Source organism: Pterocles gutturalis, unplaced genomic scaffold (assembly GCF_000699245.1).
Source record: "Pterocles gutturalis isolate BGI_N339 unplaced genomic scaffold, ASM69924v1 scaffold34104, whole genome shotgun sequence".
Classification (NCBI taxonomy): Eukaryota; Metazoa; Chordata; class Aves; order Pterocliformes; family Pteroclidae; genus Pterocles; species Pterocles gutturalis.
This window is the reverse complement of record NW_010136903.1, coordinates 98,444-116,938: the sequence shown is the minus strand read 5'-3', so window position 1 is coordinate 116,938 and position 18,495 is coordinate 98,444. Positions and strand designations below refer to the sequence as shown.

Genomic DNA, 18,495 nt, shown 5'->3' with positions numbered 1-18,495 from the left:
CTGTAACATAGCATTGGAATGACTGGTTTGCCAAATTGTCTGGACAAACTATGGGGAAAGAGAAACAATAGAATGAGGTCACCGTGGTGTATATGTTGCTTGACCCAGGGTCATGGGCCAGCGTGGTTGCACCATTTGCTCATTCAGTAGCTGTGCCACTACTGGGAAGATCTGTGTCCAGATCCCAAGAGTTTGATCTTTTGGTGGCACTTTCTGCATGATCTGCTTCAGCAGTGTCCTGTGTCAGCAAGCTTTGTTTGTGTTCAGGGGAAATTTTTCTGCTTGTCCACTTTAAAGCAAACCTTATGTCCCCTTTTCCTAGCCTTGTTTGAGGGGGCAGTGGAATCTCTCTTACTCTCTGCCCTGTCTCTTCTGGCAGACTTGGGGACCAGTTCTACAAAGAAGCGATTGAGCACTGTCGCAGCTACAACTCTCGGCTGTGTGCTGAACGAAGCGTCCGCCTTCCCTTCCTGGATTCGCAGACTGGGGTAGCTCAGAACAACTGCTACATCTGGATGGAGAAGAGGCACAGGGGACCAGGTTGGTAGCATTGTGTCTGCGTATGCACGTGCGGGTATGGGGGGCTGGCCACTGAGCCCTCACGGGGTTTAATTAATAGGAGCTCAGACCTGCTGCAGGCCACACAGAAAGAAGAGAAGCTGCCTAAACTGCTGTGCCTGCAGGGGATTTCCTTGGGTAACTGCAGAGACCTCATCCTAATTATTCTCTCTCTACCCGAAGAAGTGCCTGACATGGTAGTTTCTAAGGCTGCATCACTGTAGCTCTTTTAATGCTATTGATCCAGTCTGTAGCAGAAGACACAATGCCCGCTCTCAGTCGCACTAGAATTATCTTCAGGGTGGAGAGGTGGAGGCGGGGGTTTCTCAGATGAATGCTGAAAATAAGGAATTACGTTGGGAAGGATGTAAAGCCGAGGTAAAATACAGGAGAGTCCAGTTATTGGAATGAACGTTGTTCTGATAGTTAGAAATATACCAACTCCTGGTTCTGCTTTGGAAAAGTTACTTGGATATTGGTTCTGGAGCTGCAGTTTCCTCAGGTGCAGAAAGAAGTTGGTGTGTGTCCTTAAAGAGCTTTGCCTAATGCCTGCTCCAAAGCTCAGTGAAGCTCAAGGGAAAAGTGCTGTCATTTTTGTAGGCTTTGCTCAGTCTTTATTAGAGTAAATCCATCTGAAATCCTTGTTTGAAAGGCAAAGGACAGTCACCAGTTCAAGACTGGAGATGTTACTCAGACAGAAGTGCTCCTGAACCCCAGTGGGAATTTTGCTGGAGTATAGCTTGGTATCTGACCTACCATTAGCTCAGGGAATAGACATTAGCACCAAACCAGTTTTCTTTTTTTCTTTTTTTTTTCCTTTTTTTTTTTTTTTTCTTTTTCTTCAGTGCAGGCCAGAGAATGTAGGCAAAGAGGGGCTAGGGTGCACGGTCACTGGAAAGATGATGTGCACACATGCCAGTTCCTGTAAACCATACTGAAAAAAACCCAAAAGTCCAGATCTGGAATTACGGGAAGGTGCAGCCTGCTCTTACCTCCTCCACTGGCCAGTTTGCAGGAGGCGAAGCGCGAGGAACACATAGGATATTTCCCTGCCCTCCTGGGGGCAGACTGAGAAAACAATTGCCGCCTCTGAAGAGTGCTTAGCTGAAACTTCTCCTCTCCCTTTCCTAGGATATGCTGAGGGAAGGATCCTTGCACTGCTCCTATTCCTAAAATATCCCGAGTAGATTTAGTATTGTCTTGCAGTACTATCAGAATACTCTTTCTATAGTAAAATGCAGCCACTTCTGGTGCAGGAGACAACAGGTGTTTTACCAGTGTATAAAAATACTCTGAGAATGTTTCAGCTGCCAAAACTACTGGGGTAATCTGGGACCGCTTAATGTGGTTTACAAGCTGGGAGTTGTCTGAGGTTCTGGGCTAACCCTTCTTTCGTAGGTTGCTTCATGACAACAGTTGGGTTTTTGTTGCAGCTGAAAATTCCCCATTCCTAAGAGATTATGCTTTGACAAAACTAGCTTTCCTTTTTTTTTTTTTTTTTTTTTCTTTTTTTTCCTAATCCATTTACCTAAGGAATTTCTGTTCTTGTAACGTCTGGTTATGAGTAAGGTGTTGCTAATTTTAATCCTTCTGAATGCAATCATAAGCAGGTATACATCCACTGTATCCACAAGTAATGTTTTGGTAAAAGCTTCTGCTACAAAGATAGACATAGCCTTGTTTGGGTCTCACTGGTGTCTCTGCACTTAAAGAAGAAATCATCATAACAGTGTTACGGCATCACACCAGGAACCAAGAGTTCTTAACGCTTTGCCTTTCTCAGCTGCAAGATATCTGGACTACTTTGAGCAAATTCACTGTGCAAATCTTTCTTTCCTCTCTTCTAATAGTGAACTGTTTGGCAGTTTACCCTGCAAAAGGGGAGCAGTGGCGTTTCTCCTGCAGGTCTGCAGTGGGGACTCATGGTGGAACTTTCTTTGCAGAGAGTCTTAAGTGAAACAAGCCTCCTGCATCTGCATCAGCCACCAAGTCTGATGCCTTTGTTATTTTGAATTAGAATAATCAGTGCGAAATGAAGCAGCCCTCCTCCCCAATATTTGCTCTCCTCTTTCTTGACTTTTATTAGCTCATTTAGTGCTCCCTTGGGTGTCTTTGCATCATCTATTTCTTGTAGTATGATGGCGGGTCAAAGCATCCCTTTACAGTTTTAGCATGCCTGTTTTCAGGCTGTACACAATGTGCTTATGCCCATACTGAAGCACTCTGAAAATTCTCTGCCAACCACTCTGGCATCTGTCTTGTGTGCTGTGTTCACTGCCATTTACTATCCCTAACCTGAAAACTGTATAAAGACAAATTTTTTTTCTCCCGGACCTCTTTTCACTTACAGAGGGCTTGAAAACCAGAGAGGAGAGTCAGGATCTCAGCATATTAACCTGGTTTCTTGCTGTCCTCTTTATTAAAGGAATCAGGAAACTGCATTTCATGATAAACAGTTCAGGGTTAATTTCACACAATACTGCACAAAACTCCCCCTTTCTTTTCCCCTCCTCCCCTGGGCTTTCACAGGAGCTTTGAGTTATGACTCTCCTACACTAATGAGATAAACAACATAACTCACTGCAGGTTCTGCTATTTCGTCTGTAAGCAAATGGTTGGAACCTTCTCTGGTTGCCCTATAAGGCACCAGAGGGAGAGACAATCGAGCCAGGACTGAAGACAATGAGACCCATAGATGCATTATTTCTGCATGCACTGCAAGATGGACTGTGGAGGGGCTAGAGTCAAAGCATTCAGAACTGACCCCGTCCTTGTTGCCCCTCCTTTGTGCAAATAATCAAAGATCCACACTTCATGTGAGCCAGCACAGCAACAGATGGGGGTCAGGGTGGAGAACCGAAGGCAGCATTTGATGGGTTTGGATCAAGTGAGGCTCTGGTATATGTTTTAAGTTCATCGGGTGGCTGCGTATTAATGGCCAAGGGTATTCTGAATAGGAACAGAGAGCTCACCTCAAGGGGTGCAGAGATGGATGTTGGAGCGTCCATCTCTTATTGATCTATCTGCCACCTGGAGTGGGCTATACGTCCTCTAGGGAAGAGGCTTTTCCACTTCTGTCTTTTCAAGGATACCTGCTTTGTTTCTTGTTGGGCTTTCAGCGGTTGTGGTTGGCTTTCACTGTCCAGGCTGAATCCAGAGCTGCTAATTCATATATGAGTGCTCAATAATTGAACCCACATTAACAGATACTCCCCAAAGCTTCGGTAGGTCCTTGCTCCTCTCTGTCTGGGACAAATGCTGTGGTGCTTATTTAATTCAAATGACACCTCTGTGGAGGCCTGTGCAGTGGAGGGCTGATTCTCTGTCCTACTGCTTTGATCTAGCAACTGTCTTTTCAGCGTTGTGAGTGAGTTCTTGCACAGGGCCTGCTGTGAGAGGGTGAGGCTTTTTGCCTCCACCTCCTTAATGACTCACATCAGAGCCAGGCACAATCCACCTCATCATAATAGCAATTGTTTGCAGTGGTTAATGTTTGCAAACTGTCATGAAGAAGCGTGTCCAAACACTGCAGAAGTGCTAGTTATTTGCATTTTTATTCCTAAACCAGCCCCAAGTGCCCCACTCTGAAATATATCCTTCTTGGGGTGGGCATGATGCCCAGCAAGCTGTGCAGCAATGAAAGAAGGGCGTGAAAAGCCCCAGGTCAGCAGCAGTCTGTGTCCTGGAACTGCCAGGATCTCTGTGAATACTCCATCGCTTGGCCATACCCAGACAGCATGCTGTAGGTGCTCTGTTTATGCACCCAGGGCTTGGAAGTAGGTGGAAAGTGCTGGGGTCTGAGCTGGCATTCTCAGCAGGTGAAATATTTCACACCAGGAATGTAGGCTTCTCTTGCAGAATTTGATTAGCCCAGTCTCTTGAGGTGAATAATTTTGTTGTGTCTTTCCCCCCCGCCTCCCCAGGTAACAGGATATTGATTTTCTCATTATCCTCATTTGGTTCAGCGAGTCAGTTTTGTTCCCAAGCTGGTACTCTTTCCTGGCTGTTTCAGGAGGGGTGGCTGAGAACTCCTGGGCCATCCTGCTGCCCTTGAGCTGTTCTGCTTTACTGGCACCGCCTCGATGTTGTCCAGCTGCTCACTGTTGGTAGTTTCAGATACGGTAACACCACTCCTGTCCTCTCTCTTCTCTGGTCTTACCTGTTTTCTGAGGGCAGTGAGTCTGGAATTGCGGTCGTGCTCTGTAGCCCCTTCAAGCCTAACAGCAACAGAAGGACAGAAGAGCCAAAGCAGAATTGGTGGATGGAGAGGGCAGGGGAAGCAGGGGAGAGAATGGCATTCTTCTAATTTTCTGTATCTTGCTGGGTATTTCTGTGTGTCGTGAGTATCTGGGGCAGTTCAGGAGACCTTGAAGCACTTGGCAGTGTGCTTCTGTGCCCCTAGCAGCAATGCATTCATGAAGCCCTGCTGTGCTCTGAATACGAGAGAGCAAAGCACAGCCTGAATGTTGGCTGAGGGGCGTCTGTCAGGAGAGCCAGGGCAGCTCAGAAGCCAGCGATGCCAACTGTGATTCAACGGAGCATGCAGTAGTATAAACATTATATCTCCTCCCTCATTCAGGCTGTTGGCATGAGGAGGCGATAACCAGAATGAAGAATCTGTCTTCAAACAAAAGTCCAGAATTTAAGCAAAAACACAGAGTCCGTATAGCCAGATCTCATGGATCTTGGTTTGCTCCCACTCGGAAGAGACACATTTCCTGAGCTGCTCCGTGCATCAGGGCCTTCTGATTTGTGTGTTAGAACTTCATCTCTTCTCTCCCAAGGGGCTTTCTCTGCCTGTGGAGGAGGCATCACCCCTGTGACCCGGGAGAGTCTGAAATTCTATTTACCCTGAAGAAACCACAAATTATTTATGTGCAGCTCTGGTTTCGGTGAGCTGACTGAAGTGTAGAAGTGATTCCTAGATTCTCTGTAGGCCTGATCCCAAGAGGTGCTGAGGAGCCTCAGGAGCACTGGATGCCTTGAGTGCATAGTTCTGCCTCACGCTTTGCAGGACTGAGCCCTCCAACAAGGAGACGCTGGAGGGGCAAGAACAGAGATGCTAGAGACAGTGCTTATGGTTTCCAAACTGAAATGTGATTATATTTATTTTTTGCCTTTAATCTTCAGGCCTGGCCCCAGGTCAGCTGTACACGTACCCAGCACGTTGCTGGCGCAAAAAGAGGCGTTTGCATCCCCCGGAGGATTCCAGGCTGAAGCTGCTGGAAATTAAACCTGGTAAGTATTTGTTTGTGTCTCTTTCTCTCTCTCTCTCTCTCTCTCTCCTGCGCTGCAGAGCAGCTGGCATACATGCAAACCTGGCATTTAGACCTTGGACTTTATCTTTACCCCTCTCCAACCATTTCTCTTTGCATCTGTTACATCTTTCTTGATTTGCTGTAACAATAACCCCCAAACCCTCTGCATTCAACTCATCCCTTACAGAAATGTGTACAGCTTGTATTGAATGTAGTGGGAGCTGAATTTACCTTCTGCAGGGGTGAATCCTGGCCTCTGTTAGCGAATGCATAAGGATATAAAGGATCAATGTATTACTAATTATTGCCTCAGTGTGTTGTTAATATAAAATCTCACTCCAGCATCTGCTGCCTAATCTTTGTGAAAAAGACTGTGGTGTGTGTGGAGCACTACACTGATAAGATTTTTCATAATGGGGCTGGGGACCAAGGGTGTGACCGGATTATAAACAGCAGATAATAAAAATCAGTGAGCATATGCCACATTTGTATAAGTGTGTATGCCTGTATGTGTACCTTGGTCCATTCTTCTTTCATTCTTGTTGTCCTTGGTACTCTTCTCCCACAATTAAACTATGTGAAGGGACGAGTCTGGATGCTAAACAAGTGGCTGTAAAGCAAACGTAGAGGAGCTACAGCTGTGTCAGGTAGAGCATAGTGTTGTGCATTCTTCCCTGCAGTTAGTAATCAAGGCTTGGTGTCTTTGGGGTCAGCTATTATGAGAAAGAGGGAACACATGTATTCACAGCTGTATGTGGTTTTTAAGAGACGAGACACTGCTGGTATAAAAAGTACAGGAGAAAACCCCAAAATGTAAATTAAGAATATTTAAAAAAAAACCTGTTTAACAGAAGAAGGTGTCTGGGAACCAAGCTACACTCAGCAATACTGATGGCTTTGCTTCTGTGCAGTAGTTGGTGAAGAGAGAGGAACGGGCAATAGAAACAAGTTCTAAACCCAGTAAAATCGGAGGCAAAATTCATGTTGATTTTGATAAAATTCTTGAAGGTTCCCTACCTTCAGTATAGGAGATGTGAGTGGACAGTTGGACAAGAGGAAGAAGTGCGTGCAGCCACTTGGGCTTCAAACTAAGGGCAAAATCTTAGCCAACAAATAGAACCAGACCTCACAGCAGAGCTGACCAGAAAGAACTGGTGAAATCACCCAGGCTACACTGCTGGAAATGAGACTGAGCTCTAGGAACAGGACAATGTTGGCCCACAGAAATGTCTGCCTCAGACTTTGTGATGATGCAAACACTGCTGTGTCTTTGTAATTTAGTAAGGTAAAGCAGAAGTGTAGAGTTTGATTCTTCTTTGTTTGCAGTACGTTTCTTTGCTATACTCACTGAATGCCAAATTAGTGCATCCTCCATGCCACAGGGCATGAAAGGCAATTACCACAAAGTTATCAGATAAAGAGACCTCAGCATGTCTGTCTCTGTGTTGTTTTCCCTACTATAAACATCTCTTCTGCATCTCAGGAGTGCTGCTTTTGTTGCATTGCCGGTGGCAGCCAAATAAGGCAAGTTATATTGCTCTGCCATTTAAATCTATTTTCCAACCAATTTCTATCTAGTGATTAACTTTTCTTATCAGTTACACCACAAAATAATTTCAGTCCGTCTGTGCTTATCCGGAATAGACTCACTAGCCAAAAATGGGATTTCTCCCTTCTCTGATTTAAAAGTGTAAAACTTATGGAAAACATTGTAGCTCAATTTAAAGGTAGCTTTTGACAATTTGAGAAAAAGATGTTGAAGAAAAATTGCACTATGGACAGCAGAAATACGGTATGTTTTGGAGCAGGACACTGTGGTAAAGCCTAGTGCTGAACCTAGGAAGCTACCTTATCCTGACCTCTTTATTTCTCAGTTAAACGTTAGATGAGTGCGTGGGGCAAAGATGTGGCAATGTAAGATCCCTTGGGAAGCATAGAAATTACAACTGCAGGACATCTAAAATAAATTTTGAGAAAATCTAATCTAAATATTCCATAGTTTCATTCCACTTGGACATCCTAGTCATGGCTTGGAGTTGTTCTCAGCAGCTAGAGAGTGTGTGTGCTGGGTTAATATAGGAGTAGCTGGTTTTTATAGAGGCGGCTGTTGAATTGGTTATATGATATATAACATACGCAAGCAATGCAATTCTACAACATCAAGTTAGGGCTAAACCTTAGTTTTATTACGTTTTACATTTGTTAACTGTTTAGAAGTACTTCTAGTAAGACTGCCACTGTAACAAACATGGAATGGGACCTTTGCTCCAAAAGCTGTCAACGGGATCAGCATCAGGGCATGTGAATACTTGCTTGGACTGCATCTGGGCTTTTGGAGTGGCTTTGTATCCAGAAGTTCAAGACTTCTGCTTAACTCAGGAGATACACAGACCTAGGATTTTTGTTTCAGTCAATAAAACAATTCAACAGCTGGTCAGTAAGTGGTCAAACTATTGTCTTTCTGGCTGCTCAATGGTATAATAAATAATTTAGTAATAACACAGTATTTGTAGTTACAACCTACTTTTGCAGTGTGGGTACCTTGCAGGTTTAGGTATTGCACGGCCCAGCTCCGTGAGTGAGAGTTTCATATTTTGTGTTTTATAACGAAGAAAATAATCATACTCCAACAGTCTCATGGGTTTTTTTGTAAAATGCAAATGCAATATACTGTTTTTGTTGAGGTCAGTTGCTGCTTGCTTCTTAATAGAACACAGTGCTTTTATTGTCCCGGTCTGCTGCTTTTATTTGGTGACAAGTGGAAGTGTTTGATTTTAAGAATAGTTAGAGCCAAAGCTGTAAAGATCAAAACGCTGGAATAGGTGTTGCTGATGCAGCCTGTAGATGTCTGTTTTCCTCTGCCACTGTACTCAGTCATGTGCATGGATTGCACTAGTAGAGTTGTTTGATCAAGTATCTGGCAATGTTCATGGTAGTACTGTTTCTTAAGTATTCCCAAAACTTACTTATGGGAACTGCTTCAGTGACAGTACAGGCAATGTGATTACCAGACCTTTAGGAATCACACTAAGTACTCCTGACATGTACTTTCATGTGGGCTGGCCTTCATTTTTCAGTGGTACATTCACATCATCAGAACCAAGCATTATGGCTCAAGCGCAACCCAGTTTTCATCCTTGTAATGGCTACGAGCTGTGTGTGAGTCATCACAGTGTAGCAGTCAAGACTCCTCTGGACAGTGGTATAGATTTGAAACAAATCCCCAGTCATGGGCAATATGTTGGCAAGTTGCTAATACCATGATTTTCTAGGCACAGAGTGCTAAAGTTACCAGATGTTGATATTCTCATAATATTAATGAAACTACTGTTTATGTGCAAACCCCATTCTCTGCAGAACTGGGCAGTGGTATTTGCATGGCACTTCAGCGTGGAGTGGCGGGAGGGCTGGAAGCAGCTTGTGCTTCCAGACTTGCTCCTCAGCTGGCTGTTCTCCTCCCTGGTAACACCCAAGGCTCCTTGAAATCTTAATTGCTCCCTGTCCTATATCCTCAGTGCTTCTGTGGTACTGGGTGGTGTCACGATTCTGTGCTGGGTCAGGTATCAATATTGTGGAAGTGGTGTTACCTACAGTAAACCCTGCTGACAGGTATTCTCCAAGCTTCGCAGATGAGAACAGATAGGGTGTGTATGGCCAGAAACTCTGGTGGAATTTAAATTGTAGTGTCCTCCTTCAGTTTTACAAGATGGCTAAAAACAGATGCATACGTACACACAGAGCTTTCATTTCACGTGGTGTGTAAGTGTAAAGAATATGACTGGAAAGTTTTTTTGTCTCAGTTCACTGCTGTCCTTTGGTTTTGGACTGAAAGCCAACAGTGAGGTCTCATGGGGGCACCCTTCCCACCACCCACTTGGAGTTCATGTGTGCTGCTGCTCTGGTGAGAATGAGCTGGTGGCCTGTGCTCAGTTCTGTCCTGTTACTGATCTCTGGGCAGTCTAGTGTTCAGCTGAACTACAGAAAAGACTTTTTTATTTATTTATTTATACCAGCTGTTGAAGAGGTAAAAGTAAACAAAAGTATTTTTCATTTGCTATGATGAAGCATCCTAGAATCGTTTGAGGCAAGTATTGATAACAGATTTTTAGATGCCACTTAAACAACGCCTGATCTGTTGTGAGTGTGCTTGTGGACGAATGAACAGAATCCTTACCAATAAGCTTTTATCTCTTTCGACCGTCTCAATTTACCTTGTAGAGACTGTGTCTGACTGTACAAGGTACCGTGTTTCTTCTGGGAAGCGGTGAGTGCCCACAACTCTTGTGGAAGATGCTCAGCATGTCTGTGGAGGTCAGTGCTCTTTAAGATGGGGCACTGCACCAAGGTGAAGTTAAGATGAAATTAAAAATCAAAGGACAGAATTAGCACCAGTATCACTTATATGATAGCATCTAGAGACTCTATCAGCATGTTAGACCACCATGCTGGGGATTGTTGTGAAGGCTTCTTATGCTCTCTGCTATAGTCGTATACTAGAGCAGATCTTACAGTCTGAACATACAAAATATAGTGAAAGAAGTACTTTGATTCCAAAATGGAGAAATAAGTAATAAAGACAATAAACTGCTTATATGAAGGTTTGATCGGAGGTTTGTGGTAGAGCTGGAAATCAAACCCAAGAACACAGAAAGAACTCACTTCTTCTGAGTTCCTTATTCTTCTTTCTTTCCCTGGTTGCTATGTCTAGTGTCACCCAAAGATACTAGAGCCTAAAAATAATTCAAACCACTAATTTAATGAGAATTTCCTTTTATCATTTTGCTCAGGTAGGCCAATTAATATTGTCTAGTTTCACTTTTAATTTCAGCAATTTCTACACAATCAGATGTTGGTTCTTGTTCAGTACTACAGGCAGCAGTGTTGTTTCACTGTGAACGCTGCAAGGAAAGACACTTTTTTTCTTAACAAAAAGTTTTGCTACTATTTAACATCTATGGAAATGTCTCTGTGATTAAAGGTTGGGTTCCTGTTATATTATAAAACCTGCCTATGGCTCCTCTTTAAGATCCACTAAGACTGTTTAAGATCAAAACTGGTGGAATAATTCTGTTGCCAAATATGAGTACGTCTGTAAAATTCAGATGAATGGGATATAATATTCCTGAAGGGGGCTATAAAATCAATATAGTGATCGTTCAGACTTCTGACAGGTTTCTGCAGATGTGAATTTGCCAAAGATACTTTTGTGTAGAGCTGCTTTTAGTTTTTTTAATTGTTCATGGCTTTTATAAGCATTTGCTGTCATGAAACCTTAATTTGGGGCAGATATGACATGACAGCCAGCAGACAGGAGCAACTTTTGTTCTCCGAGTTGGTCTAGATTCCTTGTGTAAGATGGAGTTTAATAACCTGTTAACCACATCTGTGACTTCAGCTGTTTTCCTTCCAGAATCTTGAAATTAAAATGTTATTTAAAATCTGCTTTTTCATTCCAGTACTTCTGCATTTGTAATCACTTTGGCTTTAAAAAAAAAAAAAACCTCTCCACATGTTTTATAATGTATTCTTTACTATTTAAAAATATCACTGACTTTAGGATTTTTTTTTCCCCCCCTTTTCACAAGCCTGATGGCACCTGGCAGGTGTTGAGCAGGACTGGCGATGCTGTGCAGAGCCTGCTGCGGTGCTGGGGCCCAGCAGAGGGAGCAGCGCAGAGGGACCGTGGCTCCTGCCGGGGCACAGGCAGGGCTCTGGTTCACACGAGCTGATGTAAATCAGGAGTTACCTCTGCAGAAGTGAACAGAGCTCTGTGGGTGTAAAACTCGGGTAGGAGAGGGATTGAACCTACTCCATGAGTCAACCTTTTAACAGATTTTCTTCTGTGGCAGGAACAGCCTGGTTTAAAATTATTTTTTCTTAGAAATGAGATTTGGTTTTGGCAGGTGGTGCCCAAGCAACAGTCCTGCGATGTATTTAGGTCAAGTGTTAGGCAAATATGAGGTCAAATGTCCAATTACTCAACATCACAGACCATGGGCAGTGGTGAGCTTCGTATTTGAAGAAGCTGCATGACCCACGTCAAAGAATTTTACTGAGCGGTTCCACGTGGATCCTGTATTTTCTGGATGAGCTAGAGCAGATGTCATTTTCACCCATTCCTATCAATTTTTATTTTTGGCACCTCATCTAGAAGAAAGCAAAAAAATACTTAACTTTCTGTGACAGGGAGGGTGGGTAATTTTCAGTTCACTTGGCCATGCTGAATCCTGAGGTTGGTCTGTCATGTACCTATACATGTCACATTTCTGTAGCACTTTGGAACAAAATGAAGCTTTATATTGTGAATCCAAATCTGGGAGCAGGGACACTGGAAGGTGTTGGGTTCTATTTTTTTTTTTATTTTTTGGGTGGGGGCTAGATAGGAAATTTCAATGTGTAAGAAAAAGGAAACATTTATCATGGCTGTAGGAATCCCTGAACACACCCCGACTGTTTCTTTCCTATAATTTCTCTATCAAATTGGGAACCTCTCATGTGAATGGGGGCAATTCATTTTTTACTAACTCTAGCTTTTATTTATACCAAAATAAATACTGATTTCTGCTGGGCCTTCTCTTTTTTTGGGCTTCTTACCCAGCAAGGTACCTAAGTATTGGCCTAAATTTAAGTAGGTGTTTATTCATCAGCTGAGCCTGCAGCTTACAGATGAGTCCATCAATGCTACTAAACCAAAACAGCAGTCTCCAATTCTCCACTAATCTTGCCTTCAGATTGTTCACAGCAGGACGTGTACACATCCAGCTATGACTTGAGTTAGAAAAAGTGACCTTCTGTCACCAAGAGAAAACTCATCCAAAAACTGAACTCACTCATTCACCTCTTTGAGAATCAGCTTCTTCCTTTTACACACACATTTAACCAGACTCTGTTCTATCTCATCCACCACCCTTAAATTCTTCCTACAATGGGGACCTTTGCTGTTCCAAATCTCTGGCCAGATAAAGTTTGCCTTCCTTTTCTTACGTGGCACTGCGAATACCAGAGAACCTGTCCCTTTCTGCATTGACATTGAATCAGGATGTAGAAGTCCTCCAGTGAGATATCTTTGTCCCAGTGCCAGCCTGCAGCAGAGGTGACAACCTCTGCATTTAATGTCCTGCCCCGCTATCACATGCTTGCATCACCTGTACCCTGTACAGGTCTACACAGCACCAGGGACAATGGGATATTTATTTTTCTCTCAGCCTCTCAGGTGCTAAAACATTGATCTTGTTTGTCTATCTCAGAAGTGCCTAACAGTTAATAAATCTTTTTAGAATTTGGGAGGGGTAGGGGAGACCTTTTTATTTAAAGGAATGTATGAATAAAGCGTGTCACTTGCCAGTATTAAACACCTTGGCCATCAGGATGAAGCCTTGCAAAACTGGTATGAAAGTGTACCAGCTCTGGTGCAAAACCTGGGCTTATGTGTACCAGGATGGTGATGAAAAACAAGTGATTTGTTACACACCCATATGTACAAAGAAAGAGACTCACCATAGACAAATTATTGAGCCAGTTTTTGCAAGACTGGCAGTGCAGTGTAGACGTTAGAAAGATATCTCAAATTTTGTGCAGGGTAACTCTTTTTTGCTTCATTTTGGCCACAGATGAGCTGACCTTCTGTACGTCATGCTGTGATAACTTTTCCTTCAAATCATGCACTGCTCTTGCTGGGTATTGTTACCTCTGATAAGGTGCAAATTCTTTGACTAATTCAGCTCAGTAGGTTCCAGGATGTGAGTGAATACGTATTTTCCCCCAAATGGGATTTTGTGATTTTGCAGGTGTGGAAATCAAACATACTCATTTCTAGAAAAGCAAATAATATTCTATAAATAGTCCAGTCAGGCAAACATAAACATTGTTTCTGCTGCTTAACCCTGCAGTCATGCTGCTAGAATTTACAGGATTAACTTTGTGTAAATAGTTTCTCTTTCATTTGCGGGATCTGGAACAGGTCACTACAAGTATTTTATATGCACGGTTTTACCAGGAGAGCTGTGTTGGTTAGCTCAGATGGCTCGTATGAATCACCTGGGATTACTCCTGGTTCTTGAGCAGCTCAGCCAGTTTGCATAATTAGGAGAAAGCTCACAAAGAAGCCACCGGGCTTTGGAACCTCTCTGGGTTTTGATCAAAAGCCAAGCCAGAGCCCTCTGGCTCTAGTCATCAGGCTAAGGCAGAATGAGCAGCTGAACAAGGAAGGCAATTTTGGAAACTGTTAAATCTTTATCTGTCCGAGTTCTCTGGGTCTCGTCCCTGAGAGTGGGAAAGTAGGCTGTGTGTGCACCGACCCACCAATACGAGGCTGTTGTAATTTTGGAAGCGATGCAGCCACTTAGAGGTGAATTTTCCACCGGTGTGCAGTCTCAGCTGTATTTAGGATATTTGTGAAAATGGAGTTATGATGGCTTTGGAGACAGGATGTTTTCCAAAATGTTTTGGTCACTGCAGTAGGCCATTCAAATGAAGGGACAGGTTGTGCTGGTGACCTCCTCAGAGCCTCTGCAGTGGGACTGCACGTTGTCTCTTGGGGCTCAATCTGCAAGGTGTCTGGAAGGCTTGGAGGGCTCCGGCAGCCGAGATGGCATTGGGTTGAAATACCTGGGCTGCTGAGAGGGAGCTTACTTGTCCTGCCACCCCTCACCCTTTCTGTGTTATCCAGCCCACTGCTTTGCTCTTCTGCTTTTCTTGGCTACTCTGTGTTTGACCTACGTCTGGCTGCTGGGACACATCTTTGGGAAGAGGTTTTTCAGCACATGCCTGACTGTGAATGCCGTGTCTCTGGAAGACGTATTATTCCTACCAGAGAAGTAAAATGCTGAGGGATTTATCCCCTTACTATGAAGTTAACACTGACATTTGTAAGTAAACATCTGGATTACTTGTTTCTAAAATAAACAGATTTCACCTTAAAAAGAGGGGAGTGCAGGTGAGCTGAGGGTGGGATTCTCTTCTTAGGGAAAAGGTGGCTTTGAAAGAGAGTTTTGGTGCTCCTGGGGCTAGGGGTGGGTTGCCCAAGCAGTTCCCTCAGGGCTTGTCAGGAGGAAGGGATATGGGAATCCCTGGGGAAGCGCCAGGGGCTGGTACCTGGGGAGCCGCTGGAACCCAGCACATCCGTGTCCCCCAAGGCACAAATCATCAGCTCTCTGGCAAAGGGGAGGGGCGGCTGGGAAGCTGTCTGCCCTGCAGGAGTCTTGCAGTGGGAGCTGGACCTGAACAGCTTTGCTGGCAAACCTCCTGGCACTTTTCTTAGTGTAGCTAGCTGGTGCTGATGCCTGAAGAGGAATAAGCTGCATTGGCAAAAGGATTTCTGTGAAGCACAAGGATAGTTTAGCTGCAAGCACTGGACACGAGATCCTAGGAAATGGGTCTCTTTTATCTAATTCACTGCATCTATTTTGTATGTTCGTGAGAGTAATCCTGGGAGTTCTCTGGTAATCACATGAAAAAGGGTTTATAGGATCAGGTCCCCAGGGCTTAGTCTTGTAAGATGCCAAGCTGTCTAACCCCAGACAAGGAAAGCACTTGAGCTTGGGCTTTTACAACATCAGTGATCTTTTTGTAATTAATGAAAATGGTCACATGTTTAAAATTAAATCCACATGTAAAGCACTTGCAGATTTGGTACTTAGCATCCTGTTAGATAGATCCAAATAAAGTCACTGGGCTATTAGATCAACTGAACAGTAGAACCTGTGCACTACTTTGTAGGAGAAAATGTTAACAAAAACCAGCAAAGATATTATGGAATAACATTACATTCAAAATATGATTTTTTAAAAAACCCCTGTTCAATTTTATTTTTCTCCTGACACATAGCAGATGAAATTGTTTTGTAGTCTGAAATATTATAAAATTTATAGCAGGTGATATTTTTCTGTGTAATATAAAGGAATGAGCAATAAATGTTAATATCAAGTCCAGTTTGAAATCTTATGAGCCAAGCTTTACAGAGTTGCTGAGAGTAGAACGGAGAGTGTGATGGCTTCCCCTCCCACATCCCTGCATCTCCCAGCACCTTCCTTGGTGGAAGTCTTCAGTCTGTCATTCCTGTTCTCTGGAGTAAATATTTTATAGCCTTATAATCATCTTGTACCTGAGAGATATTAAGTATGTTTTTTCCTAGATTACAATTCATTTCAGTATTCCCTGCATTTATTACAGGTATTTTATGCTTCAGGATTTTGACACCATTGGTGTTTGCCACGGCATCCATTCCCAATGATGAACTCCTTGGCAGAGGAAGGAGGGTCAATGCAATGTGTGTTTGGAGGGGAATTAAGAATGGAATAGATGGATATGGCTTTTCTGTGCAATGTCTTCCAGATCAGACACCTCACTTAGGATGCACTTGGAACACAGTTCCCCTTAAACAAACAAGGTAATTTAGGGCCAGGACCGTAGCTGTTGTAGGTAGGTACAGTTCCATTAAAGACTACAGCAAGTAGCAATCAGCTAAAGCTATGTTCTTGATGTAGGAGGAAGGATGAAAACTTTACTCCTCTTGATGGAAATGATGAACTTCTGAATGCATGTGATTGCCCTTGGGAGGCATGGGGCTGATGTCTCGGGAACACATATGGCCATGATTAATATCCTGTGCCTGTCCTACAGAGCTGTAGTGAAAATCTTTTTGTTGCTGGCCTAAAATAAACAGCATTGCATGATGGGAATAAAAGACAAATTTTCAAAGCTGGCTCAGACAGAGTGCTAAAACTACATTTGAACACTTTAAGCAAGTGACTCGTTTCTTTGTGTTTTTGAGAGGGTGAATGCTTTTTATCTTCTCATGATTTCCTTGGTGCACTGTCTGTGAATGACACAGTTACGGATGCGTGCTGCTCTGACAAAGTGAGGTTCATAGTTATAGGAATTTCTGGAGTGATGATGCTGTATTTGTAAATGATGCTACGGGTACATCTGCCATGTAATGCTCATTGCCTAAGTGAGGTAGCAGCACAGCAGGAGAACTGGAAACACAGAGGCTGTATCTGTGAGCAGTGCTAGAGACCAGGACAGTGTCAGCAAACAAAGACACTATTAACTAAACAGAGAGGAGTTAGGATGGAGTGCTTTGTGCCTCTGAAGCTGCTATACCAGAGTTGGCACTATAAATATACCTACAGTATATCCTTCTAGGGAGCTTTCTGTTAATATCAGAATGGGCAAAATAAAAAAATTAACCTCCCTGCTAAAGATGATGCCCCAAGTACATCTGAAATCTCAGCAAGTGCTACAGATGGAACCAGAGTGCATCCAACTTTTTTGTTTTGCCTTTCAATCCTGAATCTTAATTAGTTCCCTACTGCTTTAGTACATGCACAACATTTTAATAGTCATAAGGACTTACTCCAATCCACGTTGCCATTTCCACAATTCACTGTTTCATACCAGTAGCAATTCTCGCCCCCCTCCCACCACCCTGCATTTAGCAACAGTGTAAAAAACCCTAAATAGCCAAGCGTGTAGCTGTAGATTGATGAGGTTGTCACACCATTCTCTTCACTGTTTTCCTCCAACCTGCACGGTGCTCTAATAGATGGATGATTGCTGGGGGAGGGAGAGAGTTAGCAAATCCCACAGCCAGATGTTCAGGGATGGACAAAGCGACCTTCTCAAGGAACCCAGAGGAGTATAACTGTGTCCTTCTGTGGGAGAAGGACATTCAGGTGCCTCTGGCTGCCCGTGCTTATCTCTCTTTTCAAAAGGAGCACGCATGGGCTCAGCATGGCTGCAAGGATGGATGTTTCTCAGTGCATCGGGGGAAATGACCAGTCATCCGTCTCTTCACTGTGGAGTCTGCCTGCAGCCATCAATCTTGTAGCCCAGCACGGCAGCTCCTTTGGCTTAGTTTGGCTCAATGTTAGATGAACAAAGGGAAATGAAAGCTGAGCAGGGGGAAAGGAGAGAAGGACAACTACTCTCTATTTCACTTTATTTTCTCCTTGCATGGCTATCTCTTCCTCTTCCCCATTACCATCTGTTTTCACTGTGTTTTGTAAGGTGCAGAAAGGGCCCAGAATATACATTTTCAGGATCTAGGAGTTTACAGCACTTCTCTGTTAGAAGAGAGGAGAAAGGAGAGAGATATTGAAAAGGCATAATTCAAGGCCCAGAGCTTCCATTTTTCAGACTTTTCTGTGGCAGTTTTCAGAACAACCTGCCATAGTTCAGCTGCAGCAGGCAAGGAAGAGGAATATAATAGCTTCCCTCCATCTTGCTGTTTTTCTCCCCTTGTTCTTCCTGATTCCTTCCTCAATGCCCCTTTAGTGTTTTCAAGTGTGTACTTCATCTCTCCATTCCTGTTCTGTTGAAAAAGCAATCAACAGAGCCACATGATGGGGCTTTCTGGAGAAAGGTATGTACTGATGTCCAGAGCCGCGATGGCAGCTCCTGTCAGCAATTGCAGGCTCACTTGAATCAAGCCTGCTTGACACAACTGTGCTGGGGCTGCGCAGGCTTCACCCAAGCTGCCTGAGCTCACCCTGCTGTGGAACTGGAGGTCGTGCCAACATCTTCGTTGTGGCTGGTACGCAGCCTGTTAGAATAAAAAACATTCAGTTATGTCTGCTTGTACACTTAGCGTGGAATTAACCACTTTCAGCACTGGACTCAGATGGGCCAGTTTTGCCAGAAATAGTCAGATTTGATGTACTTTGGGCTGGGCTGGAAG

General features: G+C 43.6%; 1 protein-coding gene across 1 annotated transcript in view; it reads left to right on the top strand.

The window, feature by feature from the left end:
* Positions 1-386: 386 nt before the first annotated feature.
* LOC104468368 (zinc finger protein DPF3-like) overlaps positions 387-18,495 on the top strand; it is an 88,562-nt gene continuing 70,453 nt past the window's right edge. Inside the window, 2 exon segments of the mRNA XM_010082474.1 lie at positions 387-540; positions 5,689-5,796. Coding sequence (XP_010080776.1) covers positions 516-540; positions 5,689-5,796 — 133 coding nt within the window. The 5' untranslated portion in view covers positions 387-515.